Genomic DNA, 14089 nt, shown 5'->3' with positions numbered 1-14089 from the left:
GAAGCATCAGGGTTCTTAGGGAAGAGAGATAAATACAATTACAGAAAGAGAGTAGGGGGCAGGGGGGTGGAAACAAGGAACAAAGCCACTGAAAGTCGCTCTGATGTCAACAGGTTCTGAATCAGTGCTCCCCCCACAGGGGCCCTGAAACAGGACCAGCTGGGGAAAGAGAGAGACCTTGAATTCCTGCATGAAAGGGTTTTTTTCCTGGGTTATGCTGGAGACATTACACAAGTGTATGTTTTCTATAGTCATATATTTCCCCTCTCTCTAAATCTCTATTCCAGACCCGGGGGCAGGGGCTGCCAGCAGCTCCAGTGCTAGCCCAGGTGGGCCTCTAACATCTAACCTTTAGGGCTCTTGCTGGACCAGAAAGGCCAGCAGGCACCCAATCCTCCCCCTCCTCTCTGCTGGGACTGAAACAGGAAGAGGCACATCCCTCTAAGCACCAATAAACAGAAGTCTAGACCCTTTGAACCGATAAGAATGCCAGAGAACTATCCTAAAGTCAGGTGCTCAGCCAAGAGTCCTGCTCACATCCCAGCTCAGTACATTCCCTTCCCAGTCCCCAGGTGCTACGCTGCAGTTACTCCTTATGTTCCCTCCATACCTATGGCCATGTGGGCGTTTCGTAGCAACCATTTTCCACACGCAAGCAAGCTTTCAAAGCTCTTCATGTCAGTAAGCTTACAACGCACAACAGGCACGAGCTGGTTCTTCATCTGCCTGGTCAAAAAGGCTTTTTTGTGATCTGTCACTTTTCAACAATTAAGGAGGACAGTGCCCGAAATGGTCTACCTTACCAGGGCCCAAAAAGCTTCCACAAACATTTTTCCAAGTAACATAAAAGGCAGCATGTGCAACCCAGCAACCTTTCAGGTGAACCTAAATCCTGGCAACAGGGGCCAGATTCAAACACCCCCACAGCCCTTGGCAATCTCTTTGTCCTGACCCCAGGGCTTTATTAAAACAGCTGATCTATGCCAATCTCAGTAATTGATTTAGCAGATCATTAAGAAAATCAATCAAGTTTGTCTAGAACAGCAGAAAACCCAGGAACATTTTAGTGTGGAGATCCTGCTTTTTTTCTGGACAAACAGTTTCAAATCTTTTCTCAAGTATGCAATGCAGTGAGATTCTCCCCAACAGCAGAACAGATCCCTGAACTGTGAACGTAATCCCACAGAGCATAGGTGAGACTCAGTCACCTTATAAACACCTTAAGAAACCATCTCTTCACACCTAGGCTGAAAGCCCCAGCTGTAGCTTGGCAAAGACAGTCAGCATGACTTTTAGCAAGGACTGCTTGATGCTGTCCCCATGCAGGTAGCACCTTCCTTTCCAAGGTGGACACGATGCTTCTTTCAGCCTCTCCAAACACTCCAAGCAACTTAGCAAAGTGATATGCCTTCAGTCAAGGGTCTCCGTCACCCCGCTGTATTGACATCCAACCATCAGTCTACCCGTTTTGCTACTGCCTAGCTGCACAAGACTTTCAGTCCTTTAACAGCCCTGATTCAGTGCATCTGGGCTACTATGCATTATTGCAAAAGAGAGGTCTGGTAACTCCCGTTCAGAGAGAACGAACATCATTTTACCACATTTCCACAGTGTGACTCACCTCTCCTTGAGTCTGCACAGAAGCCAATATGGAGAGGAAATCCTATCACTCCTCTTCCCATATCCAGGTATACACACATTAAAAAAATATGCAGTGGGTCTTACCTCTTCATCTGAGCTGTCTTCCTCATATTCGTTCTGAACAAGCAGATCCTGGTTTTCCTTCAACGCTGAATCAGCCTCTAGGCTTCTGCTCTTCCTAGGAGCCCCTTTGGTCTGAAAGAGGCACAGAGGAAGAATTAACTTATTAAGATCCCATCATGAGAGCCTTTATGTTTTTGTGTTCACTATGGCAGGAACTTTGGCTGGGCAGGGACATCTGAAGTTACCACCAATGTCTAGTCTGCTGCCAAGGTCACCATGAAGTACTCCATGCCTCGACAGCTCTGCACTCACTCTGAGATCCTCTGGGACACCACAACACAGAGGGAAGGAAGGAAGGAAACTGTTCACTAGCCAGTGTGTACTTCTACTCACTTGGGATGCAAGGAGAGAAAGTCAATCATCTCAGTTCTGAAGAGAGCTTGTGAGAGAAGCACTCTGACAGCTGCTTAGCTTACCCCACATAAGAACCACATTCTTACTGGGCTTCAAATTGCTCTTGCTCTTGGCAGCTTCTCTTTCCCAGCCTTGTTCTAGAGTTGTTTCTAGTCTCTGCGTCCCTCTCCTCTCTGGGGATCCATGTTGCTGACACCCCCCACTGCTACCTCCCGGGAGCAACCACTGCTCACTCTGCAAGGGAACAACCAGAGCAGAGGCTGCAACAACCTGCGAGGGCAGGCAGGATGGGAAAAGCATTGCCTGGTCACACTGCTTCCTCTGAGCAGGAGTCAACACACGCAGCCAAGGTTTGGGTTGCGCTGAGGCTAGGGGTTCAAGAAGTAAGGACTGCATCAGAAGCCATGCGAACTCAGATCACGAAATCATAGAAAGACATATGTTGGAAAGGACCTCTGGAGGTCTCTACTCCAACCTCCTGCTCAAAGCAGAGCCAACTTCAAAGTTAGATAAGGATGCTCAGGGCCTTGACTGGACAAGTTTTGAATATTCCCAAGGATGGAGATCTCACCACCTCTCTAGCTCCTGCTGCAGGGCTGTACCGCTCTCATGGGGAAAAATTACTTCCTTATGTTCAGAATTTTTCTTGCTGCATTTTATCCCGTTGCCTCTCCTATGCACCTCAAGAGCCTAGCTCCATCTCCTCCACACCCCCATCAGGCAGCTTCAGACAGCAACAGGATCCCCTTTCACCTTCTCTTCTCCCAGCTGAAGAAATTTGGCCTCTCCTCCTGTGCCCCGTGCTTCAGCTCCATTTTGGTGGCCTCTCCTGGACTTGCTCCTGGACTATGTCTATCACCATATTGTATTGGGGAGCCCCAAACTGGACCCAGTGTCCAAATGGATCTCACAAATGTCAAACAGAGGGGAAAGATCTCCTTCCTCACCCTGCCAGTTGCAATATTGCTAATGTGGCCCAAGACGCAGTTGCTATTGTCAAGGGAACCCTGCTGATTCCTGGGCACTTTGCTGTCCCCAGGTCCTCCAGGACCCTTTCTCCAGAGCTGCTCCCTGGCCATTCAGCCACAACCTGCCCTGTTGCCCAGGCTTACTCTATCCCAGATGCAGGGCTTCACATTTATCTTCCTTGAACTCCATGAGGCTCCTGTCAGTCCTTTTCTCCAGCAGTCAAGGTCCCTCTGAACGGCAGCCTAGCCCTCTGGTGTATCTATTGCTCCCGAACCACATTCCAAAGCCTGCTTTCTTGAGCAAGCACAGACCCAACAGTACCGTTCTCTCGACCCAGCAGAACAGATGCACGGGGGTTTCCGGGGCCTATCGTGACCTTGTCACAAAGGCAGGCTTTTCCCCGCACTGGACTTCAGCAAAGGTCATTACCTAATTAATGATGGGTCCCACCGCATTTGAACTCAGAAATCTAGAGCTGCTGAACAACTTATTTAAGATTGGTAAAGCACAACTATCTCAGCTGCATAATCTTATTACTGGTGGATTTCAAAGTGATAGACAGAGTTGGTACCATTTTGAATCCCAAAGTCTGTCAGAAGAGATCCATCTAAAGAATATGGTAGGAACAGGCTGCAGCCACAATCCCCAGGGCAGAAGTGCCCTCCCAATAACACCAGCATGATGAAGAGACTCTCATCGTCATCTATATTACATGTTGTGCCAGATGTGTCCAACTGACATCACCCATTAGGAGTGGTGGAACGAACTTCACTCAGCCTCCATTGCCCAGGTGATCTCTTTTATTTATTTATTTTTTTCCCCATGCCAGAATCTGCATTGGTCTGGGCACTTCTTGCACTAATGCAGAGCTCCCCCATTGCAGGACCCGTAGGCCACATTTCTGCCCATGTCAGAGAGACACAACCCACAGCGCATGCCTAGGGCAGGAATTAATTCTCTCTTCAGACACGGGTAACCAGACAGCACTGAACATCAGACTTCGCCCACTCACTGACCTGCTGTGTGGGTGCCGAATAAACTACAGATCCTTCCCTGGAAAAGAGATTCTTTCCCCCCCCCTTCACCACTTGGGGTGGAGGTAGGGGGAGAACGGGGACCCTGGCTAGATCGGGTTTACCGGAGGATTCAATGAAATAATCGGAAAAACAGTCCCAGAAAACGTCCCTCGCGGGAGCAGTAAAATCTGCACAGTGTGTGATCACCTTCTGCTGTACGTACACACCAGCGCAGCTCCCCCGAGCCGCAGGGAGAGGGGTGGGAGAGAGCCTGGAAAATACTGGGCCAGCAAGAGGATGAGATTACTGCAAAAACAAAAGGCTTTATTAAAAATTTTTTAAAAAGGGAGATTGGAGATAAGTTTTTTTCCAGGCTTTTGGCGCTACAATGGCTTTGGACTTGAGTTTCCATCTCTCCCTCTCATTTCCCCCCTCTCTCCACCGCCACGATGAGACTGCAGAAGGATCTTGTGCTGCAAGTCTGGTTTGCTGGCACTAACAGCTGCCTTTGAGAGCGAAGGCCGTGCCATGAGTTGGCATGCAGTCTACTCTAGCACTTCTGCTCTTGTCCCAGTGACGCTCAGCCTAATAATCCACATGGTTAAGGAGAAAACAGAAGCCCACAGACTGCCCAGGTCCTGAGATCATTCTGAGGATTGGCATCAAGTCAGGACCTTGCCCAGGATGCTTGCATTAGATTGACCCGAGCTGACACGTCTGCAAGGCAGACAAGACTCTGGCATCTGGGGATTAAGCATATCTGCAGGTTCAAACCTTTCCAAAAAGCCTTGCCAGGAAAATAAGAAAGTCTCCAGCTTAGGACATCTGTCATGCAGCCAGCACCCCGTATTAGTTGATCAAAGATGCTTCCCACCAGGGAAGCACTAAATACTCCAGAGAGACCATTTCACCAGAAAAAAAATGTTGTCTGAACTGGACAGGGTTTATAAGGGGGCTTCAGGATAAGCAAAAGACATGAGGAGCACAGTGGCTCCTGCAGACTTTGCACCAGTGGAGCGCCGTCACAGTTCACTCCTCTCACAGGCATATCTGAAACACCTCTCTGCATTTCCCGGTAAATTTATCTTGATGCACAGAAAAGCTCTTTTTTTTTTTTTTCTTTTTCCTGCAGCCAGACATTAGTCTGACTGGGTCCAGGTCTGCCCGGGAAGCCACCGACGGACTGCGGCCGCCCTCGCTCCGCCTGCGCTCTGTTTCGGACACCGGGATAAAGCCGGGACTCTGCTCTCTGACTCCGCTGATAACCGGCCGCTCCGAACAGCCGGATGCAGGAACGCTTGTCCCACCAGAGGGCGGCAAGCAGCGCCGAACACAACGCGCTACGCCCCGCGACAACCAGCAAAACCCTCCAAACTGTCCTGCCGGCACCTCCGGACGCCAACGCCGCAGCCAGGGCTGGGGACAAGGTCACCCGGCCTCCCCTGGGCACCCAGCGGTCGGCAGGTACCCAGGAGCCAGCACACCCGCAGACCTCGGCTCAGGGAGGACGGCAGCCGGCGCTGACAGCGTGTCCCTGCTGGCAGGCGCCGAAGCAGATTTCCAGCAGCTGTGCTGAACTCCAGCACCGAATCAGGGGAACCCGTGGCAGCCGGCTGGTTTCAACAGCAGTTCAGTTCGACAGCAAAGACAGCATTAGATACCACGTTCAGCTGCTACTGGGATAATAAGGGAAGAAAGAGATTGAGGCCTGCCACGCAAGGGAGACCTATAGCCGCCTTCCTCCCAAATCCAACCCCGGATCCCCACGTGTGGGTCACCTGGGGTTCCTCTACCCTAAGATCTAGTAACTACATTCAATAGAAGAACTCAGAGAAAGTAGGATAAAGAATGAATCTAAAATAAAACATAGGCCAGTTATGCCAACAGAAGAGGGAAAAGCCTGCCAGTGGGCTCTGAGAACCGCCGCATCCTCAGCGCAGCCCCCTTCAAGCCAGGCCAGCCTGCCCGTCAAAGAGGCGTGCTGGACGGCGACAAACCGCGCTCGGTCACCCACGAGCTGTGTAAGCCCGACGGTGGGCTTGGTCAGGGCAAGCTAACAGCTCTCCTGCACAAGCAGAGCCAGCTCTCCCCAGCTCTGCTGCAAGAAGTACATCACATACCTGGCTGCAAAGAAAGCCTTACGCCAGCAAGGAGCCTGAAGGAGAGGCAATATCTGTAGTTACAAATTAGCACCACTGGAAAAAAAAGTTACTTTCAAGTACATAAGCCCTTCTTAATGTGTGAAGCAGAAGCAGAACTGAAGGTTTGTATATCCCGAAGCTCTTCTACATTCTCCAACTAGACAAACTGGTGCAATAGAAGATACCACGTCTTCCTATAAACCTTGTCCTGCTTATTTAACTGTCATTGCTATGGCATCATTACTAGAAAGCCTCAGAAAGACCAACAGGGCAGGCTCTGAATAGCAGCTGCCTGGACTAACTGGATCGGTAATGAAGTGTCCCTTGCTGAATTTGCCAGTCAGCAGAATAATTATCACAGTATCTAAATGGCCCAGTTAGCTCCTCTTTTTCTTTGCCAAACCAAGGCTCACTGGGAGCTAGACTGAAACAACAGCAGCTCCTTGGATTCCCCCTGAGCAAAACCTGCTTGCCTCCCACCGTAAAGCTCTCAAAGTGCTCCCACATAGTTCCTCCTCAAGTCTGCACAGAGGATCAGGAACTCCTGGCTTGTAATCCTCCCGCAGGAAGGGAAGAAGGTCCCTGCAGTCCCAGTCACTCCGTAATACAGTGGGGTGCAACTTCCTTGGTGGAGCTGCAGCGGCAGGAAAGCTGGAAGAAGGCAGTCTGCTAGCTAGGCACAGCTGCTGCAGACACAGAGCCAGGGGTGGCAAGTGGCCGAACAGATGAGGGGGAAGAACGGCAACACAGGACCAGGCATGTAATTCGGGAGTAGGGCAAACAGATAACGCGTCGTGTGCGCAAGTGCCTTGGGGCATGGCGAGCACACATGACAACCGAATGTGGAAGCAGTCCTAGAGCAGACGGGTTTGGGAGCTGTGATAGTTGCACACGCTCATGCAGGCCAATGTGCATGTTCCTCACATGTTCAGGAGAGAGGCCTCAGCTTTACCAGATGCTGGCATATGTGCACCGCTAGGGAGAGAATCTTGCTCTTCAGTGCCAGGCCTTGACCTTGCTAAGATTGTATGTTCAAGCCGGGAAAGACAAGCAACCCGTCACGTATATATCATAACTCTTCCTTTGCTAAAGCAAGGTGGTTCTCGGGCCCAGTATTACCAACAATTCTGCAGTGCTTTGTGAAGCAGGACAATTCTCTCTTTTACACGGAGAAAACTAACAAGAGGAGAAGCAGTGATTTAGCTGACGACACGGCTAGAATCAGGTCTTCCAAATTCCCAACTCTCTGAGCTACTCTATACTTGCTTGCGTTGTTCTCTGTGATCTCTCCTCCTTTACCTCCCCTCCACACGTGTAAACGCCAACCTGCAGTAAATTCATATTCAGGGACAAACTACATGCTAAGCTTGTGAAGTAGGCAAAGATGAAGCCCCGTAATTCTTTCTGATGCGTAGGGTCTCAAGACCTGAGCCTGTCAAACCAGTTAAGCCTAGCAGCAGTTTAGGGACTTAAAATATGTGTTCACCTCATTACCAGCTGCCTGCTACCCTCTTGCAAGAGACAAAGGAGATCCGGCAAGACAGCAGCATCTTAGGCAACTGCAGCCCACTGCTAAGTGAATGTATGTACATACCTTGAGTTTGAGCTTAGGTGTGAGAACACACAAATCAGCGCCTCGAGAACAAGAGCAAGAAAGTCGTTTCTGCCAGTGTCAGAACCTTGCTCAGACAGCCTCAGAGAGCCAGCACTGTGCAACCATGTCTGCACATCCAACGATCTAAATTGCAGCCTCTGCAACACACCTGCTCCTGGAGCCCAGAAGGAACCAACACAGACACTCCCACATGACCAGCACCATGATGTAGGCCACACGCTGGCAGCAGGGTCCTCTTTGCAGCCACAGACAAAGGGATCTTTGCACCCCTTGATGTCTTTGGCTGAATATAGGATTGTTGAGGATAGGATTAGAGACCTGGGCAGGCTAGACATCCACAAATCTATGGGCCCTGATGGGATGCACCCACAGGTACTGAGGAAGATGGTAGATGTTGTTCCCAGGTTGCTCTCCATCATCTTTGAAAGGTCCTGGAGAACTGGAGAGCTGCCTGAGGACTGGAAGAAAGCCAGTGTCACTCCCAGCTTCAAGAAAGGCAAGGAGGAGGACCCAGACAACTACAGGCCAGTCAGCCTCACCTCCATCCCTCCAAAGGGGATGGAACAGCTCATTCTGGATGTCATCTCCAGACACATGGAAGAAAAGAAGGTGATCAGGAGTAGCCAGCATGGATTCACCAAGGGGAAATCTTCCTTAACCAATCTGATTGCCTTCTGTGATGGAATGACTGGCTGGGTAGAGGAGGGCAGAGCAGTGGACGTTGTGCACCTTGACTTCAGCAAGGCTTTTGACACTGTCTCCATAACGTCCTCCTAGAGAAGCTCTAGAAGTGTGGGTTAGACGAGTGGACAGTGAGGTGGGTTGAGAATCGGCTGAAAGGCAGAGCTCAGAGGGTCGACATTGGTGGCGTGGAGTCTACTTGGAGGCCTGTGGCTAGTGGCGTCCCCCAGGGCTCAGGACTGGGTCCTGTCCTGTTCAGCTTCTTCATCCATGACCTGGAGGAGGGGACAGAGTGCCTCCTCAGCAAGTCTGCTGATGATCCCAAGCTGGGAGGAGTGGCTGACACACCTGAGGGCCGTGCGGTCCTACAGAGAGACCTGGACAGGCTGGAGAGCTGGGCAGAGAGGAGCCTCCTGAGGTTCAACAAGGGCATGTGCAGGGTCCTGCACCTAGGGAGGAATCACCCTAGGCACCAGTCCAAGCTGGGGGCTGACCTGCTGGAGAGCAGCTCTGCAGAGAAGGACTGTTGTATCTTTATAAGCTGTACTCCTGTGAGAGCTGAAGTCCCAGGCATGGGGGAAGGAGAGGTAACTAATGCTAAGACCGCCAGCACAGTAACAAGCCTGAAATTTTTCACCCTGTAGGCAAATATCAATTTGCTCCGTTTTGTGAGGTTGACAGAACTGCTAACAACACAAAAAGAGGAAGCCTGATGTGGGGAGAGAGTCTGTCTCACTCACATACCACATTCAAGAAGTAAGAAATCTCAAAGACAAAGACACCTTGCCAGAGTCCCAGGCAAACCCAGCAGATTTGCTGTTTATTGCTTCTGGTTTCTTGGTTTCTTTTGCAGAGCTTTTGTGCAGAAGGAGTAGCACTGCAGGTTGGAAAGCTGGCTTGTCACCCCCAAGAGCATGGAGCTGGGTGTGCTGACCTAGGCTCACACCTGATCACAGCGAACTGCACAGGGGCTCTTGCTGACGGAGGTTCTGCACAAGAACCTCCAAGTCCACTCCAGCAGAGCCCACGTGTGGAGGCCCAAGGGCTGACAGGAAAACAACCAGCAAAGGCTGCAGCATTTACCCCAAACTCGCCTCTAGCAGGGGCAATGCTGGCATCCAGGCAACAAAGGAGAAGGACTAGGAAGGAGGATCTCTGCCCCTGGAGAGGGCTGGTCAGACAAGGCAACCTGAGCAGCAGGCAGCAGGGCTGCTGTTCCAAACCACGGCCACATGCATGCCACAGCAGGGGAGCTCAAGGCTCCCAGTGCAAGAGGGAACCCCTGCGAGCTGCAGCCTCCCACTCACCAGGTAACACTAGCGCAGGCCTGGGGCAGGGATTGGTGCACACGGCTGAGGATGCTGAGATCCTACAGTTCTCCTGGCAAGGTCTTGATTTTGCAAGGCACCACAGACACAGTGGGCACCAAGAAGCATTTCCACTGATGCTCTGAACTACTGCTAGCACAAAAAGCAGGTTCCTTCCTTTCCATGACTGCTAAAAATGTCTCCCACAGGCCACAAGGCAAGAAGGCTCTGTAGAAATCAGGCTATCACAAAACGATTATCAGTTGCTTTTCTATTTAAGGTTGGTGAGGCAAATGCAAGTAAAAATTAATCCAGAGGAGAATAGGAAAAGGAGGTACAGGGCTAGAGATGAGAACTGGACCAAGAAGTTCCTCTATCCATTCCACCTCCCACTCTCCCAAAACACCCTCTTTCACACACTGCTGAAGAGAAATAGCTTGTCACCAAACAGTTGGGATCCTGCAGCTGCAGCTGCGCGGTGCCAACCTGAAGGCTGCATGGAGCCACTAAGAAGAAGGGAAGTTAGCGCAGGTTCACGGATAGGCACTGCTGGAGAAGCAGAGAGAGAGTAGCTGGTTTTGCTGCTGTAGCCCTGTGCCCCATGAGGATGCTCCAAGCTGTGTGGAGGCCGCATCGGGATGGACTGCCAGGTTGTATGCAGAAGAAGACAAGGTCTCCAGGTGCAATGCAGGGAGGGAAGACTTAAGCAGCTCGTCACTGTCTCAGGACAAGCTCAGCACGGACAGTGCCTCCCTGATGCCTACAGCCAGCACAGGACAGATTTATTTCGGATGCTGTGTGCCACAGCAATGACTCTTTGACACAGCAGCACTGAATTGGCTTCCTGGATTATAAAAGCAGCAAATAAACATTTCAGCCTGGCCTTCAACTGCAGGCCCCTAGGCTTTTCCCCAGGGACTTGGAGAACAGAATCGGACAGCTCAGCACAGCACAGGGGCTGCCAAGGAAGAAAGCACAGCTTGTCAGAACGCTGGAAGTCATTACGAGGAAATTTAATCCGACAAGGACAGCCTAATATTTACACAGCCCTGTGAGCTAGAGAAGCACTAAGAATGGGGCTTTGCAATCTGCTGACAGGCAGCTGGTGGAAGCAGTGGCCTTTTTTGCTCCAGGATCCCAAAGGGAGCTGGGACAGCACAACTTAGTTCAGCACCTTGTTGCTCAGACTGGATTAACACTTCTCCACAGGCTGAGTTTCCAACACTGGCTCATAGTTCAGTACCTCTCTCATAATCTTCTGTCCTCGAGAGAGGCTGCCTTTATTACCCTGCAAGCTTTTTAAAGCTCCAAAGACAAGACCATTTTTACTGCAACTCCCTAAAAGCATGCTCTTGGAGAGAGCTGCAGATAACCACTCAGACCCAGGAAGGAACACGAGTCTGGAAAGCAACTTCATCGTCCCACTACCATTTATGCTTGGATTCTGCACAGACACTAGCATATCCTGAAGTGTTTTGTATTTCACTGTCCCAGGAGCCTTCAGTCTTCCCTTTGTTTCTCTAGTCCGGTCAGGCACAAAGTGGGACACCTCACAAGAAAAAAATACAAACCTCTGCAAAAACAATTCAAGCATCAATATTTTCAGAAAGTAGTAACACACACTCTGAATCTAACAGGTTTCTCCCTTGCAGAGAGCAATTGCTTGCACTGATGGGGAAGGAAAGAACAGCAGACTGAGAACAACAGCAGAGCATCAGCTTGGTGCTTGAGTCCACAGCACCCTCCAAATCACCTGCTTGCATCTAGAGAATACATGGCACTAAGTTTTGCCAAAGCAGTGAGAGATCAAGATTAATGGAGTCAGTTAGCAGAAGGGTGCCACAACCCTTCACTGTGAGGTGCAGCATCAGCAGTGTCTTCTCCATCTGCGGGTCACAGCTCCAAGTTCTTCCTGGGAGCCCCAGACAGGCCTATGTAAGCACCGTGTTGCTAAATCTACACAAAAGCTTTGGCAACCTCAAAAAGCAAGGCTCCTTGCTGTCTGGCCTCTCAGCAGGAAACCCCAAAGTAATCCCAGAACATCCACAGGCCTCCTTTCCCCTCCTCCCCTCCACATCCCATCCTTCCCCATTAGCTCCCTGATGCTCTTCACATTTCTCTGGCAGAGCAGGAGCCCCTCCTAAGTGCTGCACACATTTTAGCTGATGCACGTGGCTCTCCCACACTCCCACAGAAGCCTCTGGAAGAAGCAGCTTGGGAATCCTCCCTGAGCTTGGCTTGCTAGACACCTGGAAGATACTGAATGCAAGAGGGACCAAGAACATGCATAAGTCCTTAGCAAGCGCTCCACAATCTGACCTGACTGATGCGCACAGTCACAGTTCCCAAAGAGTAAAATCTTCTACAGCAGAAGGCTGAAAATCTGAACAGGAGGAACATGAGGCTTCTCAGGCACCCGGTCAAATGTCCACACTGCCAGCAAGGCACAAGTGATATTGGAGCAAACTGGCATCAGCTGGGAGGTCAGATGTTTAAATGAAGTTTCAAAGTAATTTCCTATGAGATGGAATGAGTTTTTCAGTTTTGAAAAAGAGGAACAGCAAGATGTTTGTCTGAGCTAGAATTAGCATGTGCAGCAAAACATGCAGAAGAATTGAAAAAAAAAAGAAAGAAAGAAACAACAACAAAACAAACAAACAAAAAACAGGCCTAGGGCTCTGAGACAAGGCGAATAGATCTAACATCAGCACTGTTGAAAGGAGACCATGCTGTCTTCCCCCTCCCATCTTCCTCTTGCTGTTCACTGTTTGCCAGCCCTGCTCCTGTCAGACTCTCCGGGGGACTGACTCAACTCACTCACCTCACGGAAGAGAAAACCAAGTCAGCACAAGAGACAGCTCTCCATCACTTTAATGAGGTGACCTGGCTCAAGGAAGCGTCTTCTGAGACACAGCAGAACCAGAAGGGAGCGGACAAGACTGGAGATGGGAAACATCCCTGCTCTGGCAGCTTTCGGAGAAGTTTAGCTTACTGTGAAAATACAGCTTCAGAGAAGCTGCCAGGGAGGGTCTACTCGCTGTATTTGCACTTTATTACCTAACTCCAAGGAGCAGAAAGAACTGCGGGTTGTCACCGCCACACTTAATAAAGACAGCTCTGCATTAAGGCTGACAGCTGCTTTTGGCACTTATATATCATGTCCGTAACAGTGCTACACTGCAAGAAATGAATGCTGTGTGATTTGCAATATATTGTAAGTTTATGGCTAAAATTCGATGGAGTTTCTGAGAAAGAGCTAAACAAAAATAGAAGAGAGAGACCTTCAAGAACCCTGTCACTCAAAGACATCTATTCTCCAAAGACATCTATTCTCAAACAGGCTTCAAATTTCCATTCAGCAACACTCTCACAAGCGCCAAAGCCACCACACAAACCTACCTACCTAAATGACATCTCAAGAATGGACTATAAACTTTCAGGCCAAGCGTTAAAATCCCCCCAAAGGAGTAGAAGGAAGTCCCCTTCTGAAAGACAGCATGCTTGACACAATGTGTGAGTTAAAACATTTCCTCTCTTACTAGGAATAAATCCCTGTAAGGTCTCCCCTGAGCACTTTAGGGGCACAGCCGTGTGTAGCAGCATCCTCTGCTCTCCTACAGAGGACACAGCTTGGAGGAAGTCCTAAGCAACAGCCAAAACAAGAGTCTAATATCAAGAACACTCCAGATCCTGCATTTCCTTCTGGAGTGCCTTTCTTCTCTATTTCTGTTTCCTGCAACTAAGCATCTGACACTTCTGCTTTGCCATAATAAAAATCTGTTTCATTTGAAAACTATTGAGGATTTGACTTGGGCTAAACCAACAAGCAGCAAGCACATTGCTCTTTTACAGAACAGTGAACTAAACAAATTCAAAACAATGTGGATGCTTGACCTGGGGGCGGAGGGGGCCACAGTCTGCACACAGGCAGGGTCAGGGGCCACAGAACTGAGAGCTGGAGAGCTAGTAGAAGCTAATATCACAGATACCAGCCCAAATGAGGGAGAGGCCTCATTGCCAGGTCCACCCATTGCCCTTCACGCAAAGAGCAGACTGCAGCAAGGTAACTCAACATTCACAGTGAGTTTGTTTCTTATCCATCACACTAACAGCAGCTCCTACATTTGAAAACCCTTTAGACACCAGCTGTAGACAGCCATAATTGGTCCTTCTACTTATGGAGAATATAAAAGATAATCTTCTCAGCAAGTTTTACCATCTGTACTAAAAGCAGGAAAAAAT

General features: G+C 49.8%; 1 protein-coding gene across 3 annotated transcripts in view; it reads right to left on the bottom strand.

Annotated features, from left to right (window-relative positions):
• BOP1 (BOP1 ribosomal biogenesis factor) overlaps positions 1-14089 on the bottom strand; it is a 65648-nt gene that overhangs the window by 46946 nt on the left and 4613 nt on the right. For all 3 annotated transcript variants that reach the window (XM_062570736.1, XM_062570737.1, XM_062570738.1), the window contains exon 3: positions 1726-1836. In XM_062570736.1, the coding sequence (XP_062426720.1) occupies positions 1726-1836 (111 nt within the window). The remainder of the gene's footprint in view (positions 1-1725; positions 1837-14089) is intronic.

The sequence above is a fragment of the Rhea pennata genome, chromosome 2 (genome assembly GCF_028389875.1).
Source record: "Rhea pennata isolate bPtePen1 chromosome 2, bPtePen1.pri, whole genome shotgun sequence".
Lineage (NCBI taxonomy): Eukaryota > Metazoa > Chordata > Aves > Rheiformes > Rheidae > Rhea > Rhea pennata.
This window is presented reverse-complemented; position numbering and strand designations above follow the sequence as displayed.